This window comes from Henckelia pumila, chromosome 4 (assembly GCF_033568475.1).
Source record: "Henckelia pumila isolate YLH828 chromosome 4, ASM3356847v2, whole genome shotgun sequence".
NCBI lineage: Eukaryota > Viridiplantae > Streptophyta > Magnoliopsida > Lamiales > Gesneriaceae > Henckelia > Henckelia pumila.
The window spans coordinates 192,170,577-192,183,162 of record NC_133123.1 but is presented as its reverse complement, the minus strand read 5'-3'; the positions used below and the strand labels follow the sequence as shown (position 1 = coordinate 192,183,162).

The 12,586-nt window shown below is 41.3% G+C and overlaps 1 protein-coding gene and 1 long non-coding RNA gene across 2 annotated transcripts; one reads left to right on the top strand and one right to left on the bottom strand.

The window, feature by feature from the left end:
- The first annotated feature begins 4,490 nt into the window (after positions 1-4,490).
- On the top strand, positions 4,491-5,886 carry LOC140867764 (uncharacterized). Its single transcript, XR_012145261.1, has 3 exons — positions 4,491-4,638; positions 4,710-5,193; positions 5,258-5,886. It is a non-coding gene; the product is annotated as an uncharacterized lncRNA (long non-coding RNA).
- A 3,732-nt stretch (positions 5,887-9,618) lies between these two features.
- Positions 9,619-11,656, bottom strand: LOC140862496 (uncharacterized). The gene is made up of 4 exons (XM_073265526.1): positions 11,348-11,656; positions 11,007-11,254; positions 10,810-10,920; positions 9,619-10,615 (listed from the first exon to the last, which is right to left on the bottom strand). The coding sequence occupies exons 1-4, from the start codon at positions 11,654-11,656 to the stop codon at positions 9,619-9,621; spliced, it is 1,665 nt and encodes a 554-aa protein (XP_073121627.1).
- Positions 11,657-12,586: the final 930 nt, after the last annotated feature.

The following is a 12,586-nucleotide window of genomic DNA, read 5'->3' as shown; positions in this document are numbered from 1 at the left end:
TTTTATTTATTTATTTATTTTATTTTGATCAATTTGCTTAATATTCGTTTGTTTTTACAAAATTTATTGGCTCGCTCGATCGGTCAGTTTTTACCGATCGAGAGAGATTTTTTCTGCCTTAAGCTTAAAACTTGGTTCGCTCGATCGGTCAGTTTTTACCGATCGAGCGAGCACACATCTGGGGCGATTTAATTGTTTTCTTCCCTCTTCTTTCTCACTTTTCTTTACCCCTTTTCTCAGAAATCCCTAGCCCCTAAACTCGAATTTCCTCATTCTCATACATATTCTTCTTAAATCGCAGGGCATAAAGGGTTACTTGGCCGCCATTCTTCACCATCCTCTCCGCTGCGTGCCGTCGATTCCGCCGCCCTTCTCCGCCCCTATTTTGTGCAGCAGCGAACCATGTCAACCGGGCCTCCTCCATCAATTTCCTCAGAAATCTCGCTGAGAGCCACGCTGCTTGTTCTTAAGCAATCTTGGCCGTCCTCTATTCCATATTTTTCCGGCTCTCGTTACCTCATCTCGGCCGCCCCTCTGCAACCCACCAGCCACAAAGAGCAATCTCCATTTTATTCCAAAATTCACCGCCTGTCGCTATTCCGGCCAAGCGCTCTCGTACCTCCGTTGAGTCATCTCAATCCGCAGCTCCTGTCTCCTCCGCGCGAATTACCGGCCGATTCATCAATCACGTGCCTCGTGAACGATATGACTTGGCTAAACTCCATCATTCCCCAATCCCCGAAAGAAGAGTTGAACTTACTTTTCGAGACGGTAGAGTTGAAATCGATATTGGGCATCGAAATTGGGCGTGTATTTGGCCAACAACCGAAAGCGGCCATAGTTCCGCTCGTGCATGAATTTTACGCTAACGCGGCCGAGAGGGAGGTTGGTAAAGCGTTTGTCCGAGGGAAGCTAGTCTCTTTTGATGAAAATATGATTAATGAATTCTTGAGACCCCCAATGTTGACGATAGTCTGTATCAGAGCCTCAAGTACGATCCGGATTTTAATGAGGTTATAGCTCAGTTGTGTTATGATGGAGCTACTTGGCACCATCTTGTGAATTTTCAATTCTTTCCAGAGCTTTTTCTGCAGGTGGATCCGACGAATTGGTATATCTTTCTAAAAAAGCGACTGATGCTGATTTACCACACCAGCGATGTCACAACTGATCGAGCCCTTCTCCTATATGCGATCGACATGGATTGGCCCATTAATGTGGGGTGAGTTATTCATAGCAAAATCAGGAGATCGATTTATTCTACTTCGTTAGGCCTTTATTTTCCGACGATAATTTCCGAGTTGTGCGTGCGAGCGGGTGTTCAAATCCGAGATGATGACGAGTGGTTATAGCCGATGCGTCCCGTTGATAACGCCGATGTTGATGCCAAGAAATCATATCGGGCTAAGCATTTTCTGCTAGGTGGTCGAGCCTCCTCTAGTCAGGTTCCCACACGTCCATCGCCATCGTCTCGCCGTGCCAATGTTGATGCAATCCGAGAGCTCACTGATATTTCCCACCATCAGAATTACTTCATGGCTGCTACAACTTCCAATCTTCAGGCCATGGACTCTATCATTCGGGGCATGTATACACGTCTTGGCTTTGATCCCGCTTCTTTTTCGGATGCCGTTCCAAACCCTCCTCCGTTTGAGTTTCACTACAACGCTCCGGTGCTTCCACCCGAGGTTGAAGAGGAGGACAACGCCGACACTTGATCCAGGGGAGTTTCGTTTTGCATTTTCATTTTCATTGCATTTCCCGTTTGTTCTTTGTATGGTTTTTGTTTTTATTGTTGTTAGAGCATTGAGGACAATGATTTGATTAAGTGTGGGGTGGGGGGGTAGATTAATATGTTTGCATTATTGTTTTCTATGCATTCACATTGTTTGGTTTCATTGTGGTTAACTCATGTTCATTTCATGTCATTGTGTTGGTATTTGTTTTGTAAGCATGAGTAGGATAGAGATTTATAGCTGATGATGTTATGAAGTTGGAAAAATGAAAATTTTTGTGAATTTTTTTACTCTTGATTGGATATGAGAAACCATAGGTAGAGTAGTGAAAATGTTAAGCACACATGTTTAACCAGTGAATTGTAGCGATATATTAGATGGTGTTGATGTCTGTTGGACCATTGCACGACAATAGGTGTCTGTGAAACTTCATAGTTCTTGAATCTTGATGATCTTTTTGATATGACATATACAATCTTGGGCGCACCTGTTAAAATAATTTTTGTAAATTTTAAAAATGAAAAAATGAATGAAATTAACTCCATTCGGGTTATGAGTAAGAGATTGAAATACTAATCTTCTTGCTCTTGAATAAGTATGCGGATTGAATGGGGTTAAACTTTTGAAATTTTTTTTAAAATAACAATTCCATCCGGGCTTGGAAAGTGATTGAAATTCTAGTCACTAATCAATAGCTAAGTTTGCGAACTTAATGGGATTGTAGCTCCATCCGGGCTATAGACGAGGGGATTGAAATTCTAATCCTATCAAGTTATAGCTAAGTTTGCGGGTAATTATTGGGGCTTTAATAAATGTCGGGTGCAAAATCCGACGGTGCGTAATTATATCTCAAGAGAGTTGTGTTGTGTTAAAGGATTGTTGGGAGGAGGGCTTTTGATGGTGATACTCACACTGATGTGTCATAGGTCGGCGAACAGTCTTAAAACTGTCTTTTGAAGTTGCATGTAGCTGGGATAACATGACACACATACACGTTCACACTCAACTGATGGTGTATTATGGAAAATCAAGAGTATTCGTATGTTGTTTGTTGTTTTTGGTTGGAACTTCTCTGAGGTTGTGGTATTCATGATTCGTATCTGCTTGTGTTTTTGTTGTGTTTGCATTTTGTTTTTGCATGACTTGCTCGAGGGCGAGCAAGGTTTAAGTATGTGGGAATTTGATAGTGGTGTTTTTGTTGCATATTTTAATATCATTTTATTATCTTTTTTCCATGCATTCATTTGTTTTAATTAAGTTTTTGTTCGTATTTCATTCATCGTGTCTACATTACATGCTCTCGGGTTTATTGTGTAGGAAATAGAATTTTGCTGGAGAATTAGATCAGAATGACGCTCGATCGATCCGTAATTTCTACCGATAGAGCGAGAGAGGTGGTGAATGCGATACAGAGTTATGCTCGTTCGATCTGCATGTTTACACCGATCGAGCGGGAAAAAGAATAAAAGATGAAGATTTGTCTCAACGTTATGCTCGCTCGATCGGTATGTTTTTACCGATCGATCGCGATGCAATTTCCGGAAAAAATATTTTAAAAAAGGAAATTTGTTTTTGAAGGACTCTAGTCTTTAATTAGGCTTTTATTCCGAATTTTACTTACTTTGTAATCAGACTTGAAGGGTTTTGACACCAAGAACTCTTGACGGCTAGGTTTTTCTTCCTAATTTTATCAGATTTCTTCTTTTTTTTGGAATTTTCTTAGGATTTTCATGAGTATGTGTGGCTAAGTTTTATTCTTGGTTGAGGAAGACAAGCCCTTGAATTCATTTGTTTGTGAGATTTGAATTTTCATTTTTTAATTTTTATTTGAGTATCAAGAGTTGTTTGGAATCGATTGATATGCTTGTGTGTTTAATTATTGGCTTGATCACCTGATAATTTTTTCATATAATCTACTGCTTAATTAGAAATCAAATCCGTAATTTTTTGATCCATATTATTTGTGAAGCAACTATGATTAATATTTTTCGCTTGTGAATTTATTGATTCGTAGGAACAATAAATGACTAGATTAAATACATTTGCTTGTGTATGTGTTGTCTAGATTCATCAGTCTCACTAGTTTGAATGCTACCATAGAGTTAAATCTTGATCGCTTGTATCTTGGTTGATTTATTGGTAAGGGTTATTCTAGAACGCTTGTGTCTAATTAACTAAAATTAAGGTGAGATAGGAATTAAATTTCCAATTATGAATATTCAATGAGAGTTAATTATTTTTAAAGAGTCGATGATCGAGTGAATAACTTCAAGGGTGTAGTCGACCGATACCAAGGCTTGTTAATTTACTGATTTTTCATATTCTTAATCTTGCATGTTAGTGATAAATTGAATTTAAATTGTTTTAAATTTTTAGTAGTTAATTTCAAAACATAAAATCCCCTATTTATTTAGTTTTAGTATTTTTAAGAACACGAATAAATTTTACTTTTCTCGTGGAAACGATCCCTACTCTCGCTACTACATATTTTATTTATCTGAGTTGAGTTGGGTAATTTGAGCACGATACGACTAAGCGCTACCAGTATTCACTATAGGATCCCGAGCCAACTGTAAAATCTTGGGCCAAATTCCTACTTCTCACAAGAGTTGGAAAGAACACTTCTTTTTCCTCCGAGTCCCCATAATGCCCAATTGTCCCTGTCCCTGGCTACCTGGACTACTCCGCCAACCCGAGCTCCCTACGTCCTATAAACAAAATTATTTTTACCTCCGTTCTCAAGCCGGTCTCGAGGGAAAAGAGTACGACTCCACTTTGCTCCACAAGGATCTATTGTTTAAATACTGGTTGAGTCCCCGTACCGCAGATCAAGCCCAATCTGCCAGTGCCTCTGAGAAATTGGAGGACATGGAAGAACCCCCATCCTCGAGTGCCCTGGATGGTATGCCCACTTCCCCTCTTGACATGTATATTTGATTATATTAGCTTGGTAATTCATATAAATTCTTGCAGGATCAGCCGACATAAATATCTGAGACATCCTTTCCCAACAGTTAGCCAAGGAACCAAGCTCAAAACCACGCTCCACCACGCGCCAGCCTGTCCTGGAGCACGGTAAGGAAACAATTGCCTCTGTTCAAATCTCTCCCACCCCAAATTCCACCGAACCAGGGGCCATCCTTGCCCCTAGTGAGGCTTCGGAACAATCTCGCAAAAGGAAACCAATGCGGGAGGCCGAAACAGCTCCGTCCCCTCCGGACAGACTCCGCAAAAAATGGAAGGGACACTCTGATGCCCCTCAATCACCCGGGCAAGAAACCCCTTCACCACCTCGCATTCCCCTTGAATACATGACCTCAGCCAACGTGTTCACGGCTGGTAATTTGGAGCTTGGGTTCAATATTATCATTCATTGGGCTCCATGGAGGAACGCGAGCACTTAAAATCCCTTTTTGTGAAGGCCTGTACTCTGGGTGGCAGCAATGATCTTGTCCGAGTAAGTTCACACGCTTAACCTTGGTCTATGGTTGTATACTTAAAAAACTATATTTCTTGTGCAGGGGTTGATGCAGCTGTACAACAGTTTGGATCGGGGAGCCGTGATGCGCCAAACGACCCGGGCTGAAGCCCAGCGTGCTCAGGAGCAAGTCAGGCTCTAACGCAAGAGCTGGCCGAATTCCAAGAGATTCACACCGTCGCTCTGGCTACCAAACAGGCTGAATCTGACCGAGCCCGAGCCGAAGCCGCTGGGCTTAGAAGAGAAATGGCCCAAGTCCAAGCTCAAGTCCGGGATGCCCAGGCTGAGCTAGAGGCGTACAAAAAGAAAAAGGCGGAGCGGCTAGAAACCTTCCTCTGCTTTGATTCTTTCCTTGAGATTCTTGGTCCCAAAGCTTTCAGGTTTTTGAGGATCGGGGTTGAAGGTTGTAAGAAGCAGTTGACAGATGACGGGGTTCTTCCCTCTGACGCCTTGCCTGATTTCCCTAACATGCAGATGATCATTCAAGGTATCCCTGATGATATCTTGACTCGCGAAGCAGAACTCGAGGCCATTTTGGCGGAGGCCGCGGTGACAAGGGTAGATATCTCGAATCATGAGGCCGAGATCAACCCTACTTCCAATCTCATCACCTTTGGCGCCAACACCTCGCCTTTAGAATAGGGGTCTTATATTGTAATTCTGTGCCTAAGGTTCCCCAAGGAAATTTTATTTTGTAACTTGAGATGACAGTATTTCCCTCTCTTGTTATGGCCGTAGTGCCCCCAAAACCATCTAATTTTCTCTTTATATTGAATGTTATCTTTCTATGTATTAATTTTGCATGAAATGCCATTTCCCTTTATTTTTATGCCCCAAGGAGGTTAGGTGCTAAGATGTGGCTTGGGCTTAGGCAGGGCCAAGGGCCGAGCCAAATTATTGGTGCCAAGGCCTCGATATACTTGGCTTAGGATTAGGTGCCGAGGTAGAACTCGGGTTTAAGAAGGGTCAAGGACCGAGCTACAATATGGGTGCCAAGACCTCATTCACTTGGGCTTATATTAAGGTGCCGAGGTCTGGCTCGGGCTTAAGCAGGGTCAAGGACCGAGCTACAATATGGGTGCCAAGGCCTCATTCACTTGGGCTTAGATTAAGGTGCCGAGGTCTGGCTCAAGCTTAAGCAGGATCAAGGACCGAGCTACAATATGTGTGCCAAGGCCTCGTTCACTTGGGCTTAGATTAAGGTGCCAAGGTCTGGCTCGGGCTTAAACAAGGTCAAGGACTGAGCTAAAATATGGGTGCAAAGGCCTCATTCATTTGGGCTTAGATTAAGGTGCCGAGGTCTGGCTCGGGCTTAAGCAGGGTCAAGGACCGAGCTACAATATGGGTGCTAAGGTCTCATTCACTTAGGCTTAAAATTAATCACCGAGATAACAAAATTTCGATCTTATTGCACCATTACGAATATTGCCCGAGGGCTACAAAATATGCAAAATAAACGAGATTACAACTTATGCATAATATTTCTTTAAATGATAAATATTCCAGGGCCGCTTCAAGTTACGACCCTGGTCATCTTCTAAGTAATAAGCTCCTGCGGTAGTCTTCTGGGTGATCTTGAATGGTCCCTCCCACTTTGGGTCCAGCTTTCCTACTACTCCTGCCGGTTGAGCTTTCCTCAGCACCAATCTCCCGCTTGAAAATTCCGTATCTTGACCCGCTTGTTGTACGCTCGAGCCATTCGTCCTCTATATGCTTCCATCCTAGTCAGATCTCTCTCTCGGGACTCCTCTATAATGTCCACGTATGCGGCCCTCCGTTCACCATTCTCTTCGCCATACCCTTGTACCCGAGCTGAAGATGCGCCAATCTCCGCTGGTAACACCGCCTCTTACCCATTGATGTGGTGATAATTTATTATGGTTATTTGGGTTAAATTGATATGATTAGGAGAATTTGCATTGCTTTAATTCATTTTATAGTTCCTAATTATTGTTTTTGTTTGGATTTAGGCGAAGACGGAGAATGAGCAAAAGGTAGATGAATTTGAGAGGAAAAGATGGAAAAGATATTGCGCAAGAATGAATTACGGAGCAGCAATGATAAAAAAATCATTTTTAATTTTATATAGATCCAAATCCGATTTCCACTGTTCAAAATGAATTTCAAGATGTTTTGAAGTCGCTGTCCAAATTTCAGCTCGATCCGATGGCTAGATCTCGAGATATGAAATTTTCAAAAACGTTGTGCGTTGGAAAAAAAGTGAGCTTGCTCGATCCGTCAACTTCAGCGGATCGAGCGGCCAGAAGAGAAAAATTACGGAAAATTTGGACAGAGAAATTCTAGCTCGATCCGTCAACTTCAGCGGATCGAGCCAGCGGCGCAGTTCGGGAAAAAAAATCAGAAAAAGGAAATTTTTATTTTGAGGACTCTAGTCTATATTTAAGACTTTTAATTCCGATTTTGAGGATCTTTTTTATCAGTTTTGGACGGCAGAAAGCTTGAAGAACTCTCTTGGCGGCTAGGTTTCTTCTCTTTTTTCTTAGATTTAATTTTATTTCATTATTTTTTCTAGACAATTCATGAATATTGTTGGATAAGATTTAAAACTTGGTTGAGGAATAAAAACCCTTGAAGTTTTATTTATCTTGTGAGATTCAGATTTTCATTGTGTAATTTTTATTTGAGTATCAAAATTTGTTTGTAATTGATTGTTATGTTCGTGTGTTTGATTGTTGGCGGGAATTCCTAATGATTTTTCATACAATCTACTGCTAAATTAGAGTTCAAATCCGTAATTGTTTGAATCTTTTAATTTGTGAAGCAACTGCGATTAATAATTTTCCGCTTGTGAATTTGTTAATTCGTAGGAACATCTCTTGACTAGATTAAATACAACCGCTTGTGCTTGTGTTGTTTAGCTTCATTAATCTCACTAGTTTACATGCTACCTTATATTTAAATCTTGATCGCTTGTATCTGGGTTGATTTATTGGCAAGGGTTAATTTAGAATGCTTGTGTCTAATTAACTAAAATTAAGGTGAGATAGGAATTAAGTTTTCAATGATGAATATTCAAATGTTAATTAACTATTTATAGAGGATCGATGATCGAGTGAATAACTTCAAGGGTGTAGTCGACCAATACCAAGACTTGTTTTTAATTGATTTCTTCAGTATAATTTTCAATCTTGCATGTTAGTGATAAAATTTGAATTTATACGCTGTTACTTTTTAGTAATTAATTCAAAACTCAAAACCCTCTTTTATTTATTTTCAGTATTTTTAAGAACACACTTAAATTTCACTTTCCTCGTAGAAACGATCCTTACTCTCACTACTTCATATTTTATTTATCTGATTTGAGTTGGGTAATTTGGGTGCGACACGACTAAGCGCTACCACCCATACACCATGCTAAAATGAGTTTCTCATGTGGCCGTTCTAGGCGTTGTGCGGTAAGCCCAGAGGACTCTAGGTATTTCTTCCACCCAATCCTTACCAACTCCATACAACCGAGCCTTCAAAGCCTGGACTATAGATCTTTTGGTGACTTTTTCGTTTGTCCATTGGCCTGAGGGTAGGCTACGGACGTGAAATATTGTACAATTTTCATTTCTGAACACCATGCTTGCAATTTATTGCCCTGGAATTTTCGCCCATTATCAAAAAGTAATTTCATCGGTACCCCGAAGCAACACACGATGCTTTTCCACAAGAACCTAAGCACATCTTCCTCAGTAATTCAGTCCAGCGCCTCTGCCTCCACCCACTTGGAGAAGTAATCCACTGCAACAATAAAAAATTTCTTCTAGGCCGGGGCTGTAGGAAATATCCCGACTATGTCCAGACCCCACTGGCAAATGGGCATGCAGCCAAGATTGGCTTCAAGACAGTTGCTGGGTTGTTAATGGAACGCCCATGACGTTGGCATCCCTCACACCTCCGAACTAAGAGGAAAACATCCGATGACATGGTTGGCCACCAATATCCCGCCAGTAAGGCTTTCCTTACCAATGATACTGCTCCAAAGTGCCCTCCACAACAACCTTCGTGTATCTCCTTCAGTACATATTCTGCCTGTTCCTCTCCCAAACACCGGAGTAGAGGTCAAGAGAAAGACCTCTTATATAAAGCCTTGTCTACAAGCACAAAGCGTAAGGCCCATCTCTTCATCTGTAATGTTGTCAAGGGGTCATTAGGTAGCTCTCCATGCACCATGTATCGCAGCAAACCAGTCATCCATCCTTGGGGCGGGGGTGACGTCCCTAGGTTCTGGTGCCCCGTGGTGAGATCCATCTAGTAGATAACCTCTCTATCGGATAGTACTGTTAAGGATGTAGCCATTTTGGCAAGAGCATCCGCCTCTGCATTCTCTGCTCTGGGTATTTGTACTATGCTCCATTCTACGAAATGCCTGGATAGTTCTTGTATGGCTCGCATATTCTACCAGCCTTTCATTTTTATCTCGTATGTCCCCATGACCTGCTGAGTAGCCAACTGTGAATCAGAGTATACAATTACTCTATCTACTTCCATTTCTTTAGTTGCTCGGAGACCCACCAAGACGGCCTCATATTTCGCTTCATTGTTCGAGGCGCGAAAATCTAATTTTACTGCCAACTTAATTTTTTCCCCAGTGGAAGAGATGAACACTGCCTCGACCCCACTTCTTTTTTTGATTGAAGCCCCGTCCACATACACCTTCCAAACTTCATTAGCGTAACCCGGGGTCATTTCAGCAATAAAATCCGACGACGCCTGAGCCTTGACCGCTGTTCGGGGCTGGTAATCAATATCATACTCTTCCAACTCTATTGTCCATTTGACCAATCTGCCAGAGATATCTGGTTGTGTCATGATTCGAACAACAACACTATTCATCAACACTGTGATTGGGTGAGAGAGAAAGTAGGGTATCAGCCTTCGAGCTGTGGTAATCAGAGCCAGCGCTACTTTTTCTGCCTTGGTGTACTGAGCTTTCGGCCCGAATAGAGCATGACTAACATAATAAACTGGCTGTCGGTCTGTCCCTTCCTGTTTGACCAAGACCAAGCTAACGACATGGTTGGTGGTTGACAAATATACACATAAACGCTCCCTTGGGCTTGGTTTTACCAAGATGGGTAAGTCGGCCAAATGATCCTTTAACTCTGCAAAATCTTTTTCACACTGTTTATTCCATTCAAATTTTCCCGCTTTCCTCAACACTCGGAAAAAATCGTAGCTACGATGCACCGATCGCGAGATAAATCTAGACAGGGCTGCTATGCGACCCCTAAGACGCTGGACATCCCTAATAGATTTAGGCAATGCCATCTCTTGTATGGCTCTTACCTTCTCTGGATTAACTTCAATACCCCTTTCTGTGACAATATAGCCCAAAAACTTTCCCCCTTTAATGTCGAAAGTACACTTGGCCGGGTTCAATCTCATGCCATACCTACGGAGGCTAGAAAATGTCACCTCCAGGTCAGCTATGAAGCATCCTTCCGTTCTCAACTATATCAGTATGCCATCCACGTATACTTAAATATTTCGGCCAGCCTGCCCCTTGAAGATTTTATCCATCAACCGTTGGTACGTTGCTCCTGCATTTTTTAAACCGAATGGCATAACCGTAAAACATTAGTGTACCTTCCATCGTAACAAAGCTGACTTTCTCTTGATCGTCCTGTGCCAATGGTATCAGATGGTATCCCTGGTACGCATCCATGAAACATAGTAATTCGTACCCCACTGTAGAATCTACCAATTGATCAATGCGAGCCAAGAGATAACAATCTTTAGGACACGCCTTATTCAAATCCCTGAAGTCAACACACATCCTCTACTTCCCATGACCTTTTGACACTAGAACCACATTGGAGAGCCATGTAGGGTATTGGACCTCTCGAATGTGCCCTGCCGTCAAAAGGGCCTGTACTTGCTCCACAATTACCTTGTCTTTCTCGGGTCCAAAGTGTCTTTTCTTTTGTTTCACCACCCGAGCTCCCGAAACTACATTCAACTTGTGCTCCTCCACTGCTGGTGATATGCTTGTAAGCTGTAATGGACCCCAAGAAAATACAACAACATTCCTCTTTAGGCAAGAAATCAAGGCCATCTTTAACTGTGCATCCATATAGGAAGATATTCGGGTAGTCCTCTAGTGCTGCCCCGGGCTCAGCTCTACCTCCTCCTGTTCACCTGTTAACACGGCATGTATCTCTTCCGCCTGAATACAATTTATCTTTTTCCCTCTTGGACGATACATAGTCTCTTTCCCTCTTACTCTTGTTCGCTTAGCCTCAATCTTGACTATCTCCATATAACATTTTTGAGATGAGGGTTGATCCCTAGTAACTTCTCCAACCCGCCTTCCCACCGGATACTTTATCTTCTGATGGTATGTAGAAGCGATGGATTTGAAAGCATTCATGGTTGGCCTACCCAAATTGACATTATAAGAAGAAGGGGCCTCCACGACTGTAAACACCGTCATCCTAGTCTGTCGACATTATCCCGTCCCTAACGTAAGAGGTAACATAATTTGCCCTTTGGGATACACCGTGTGCCCTGCAAAGCCAAACAACGCTATTTCCTAGGTATCTAACTTGTAATCTCCCAACTCCATCTATGCAAAAGCATCTTGAAAGATGACATTGACTGAGCTACCCGAGTCCACAAATAATTGAGCTACTTCATAATTGGTGATTGAGCAAATACTAACACTTAAAATCAATATAAATATATCTTAATTATGCTCAAAATTATCGCAAGTGCACGAATTAAGTTATAGTAAAGTGTACTGAGTATGAGTATCGTCCTTAGGGACTATGTCACAATAATTCAGTTATTTTATTTCTCTACCCAAAGTAACGAAGATTTGATGAATGATTATACTAAAATTATAAACTAATGAATTCAACTTAAAGCACTTGAATTAAAATAAATAACCACAATAACTTTTAGAATAGAAAAATATAATATAAGAAAATTTTGTTGGAATCTCGGTTCACCTTCCCCCTAATTGAACTGGACGATTGACATTTAATTTTATACATATAAATTCGACAGGAATTCCTGATATATCGACACACTCTCTCTCGAGTTTATGTCAATCTAATTCAAGTTAATGAAACAATTAAATCTCTTTAATTATTTATCATTACTGATTGCTTTGCGTTCTTTGAATTCCTACAACTTTCAACCTGGTGGTCTATGGTTATCAACATGTACTAAATATCATATCTCTATGCATATTTTAAGTCAATGGATTGTGTCATTCGTTCTAATCATGAATTTATCTCTCGATAACAATTCACAACCTATGAATCTATGCTAAAGTTAGATACTCCTTAACATAAAAGAATAAACCATGACAAAATCAAATAATAGTCTAAAGTAAACTCAATTCGTCCAACAAATTCAA

Bases quoted from the DNA above. Each gene is read 5' to 3' on its own strand.
- LOC140862496 (XM_073265526.1), bottom strand. From the start codon at position 11,656: ATGACGGTGTTTACAGTCGTGGAGGCCCCTTCTTCTTATAATGTCAAT. The intron at 11,255-11,347 runs GTAGAGCTGAGC...TCTTGCCTAAAG, and splicing joins TAACAGGTGAACAGGAGGAG to AGGAATGTTGTTGTATTTTC. The intron at 10,921-11,006 runs GTAGAGGATGTG...ATCAATTGGTAG, and splicing joins GTGTCAAAAGGTCATGGGAA to ATTCTACAGTGGGGTACGAA.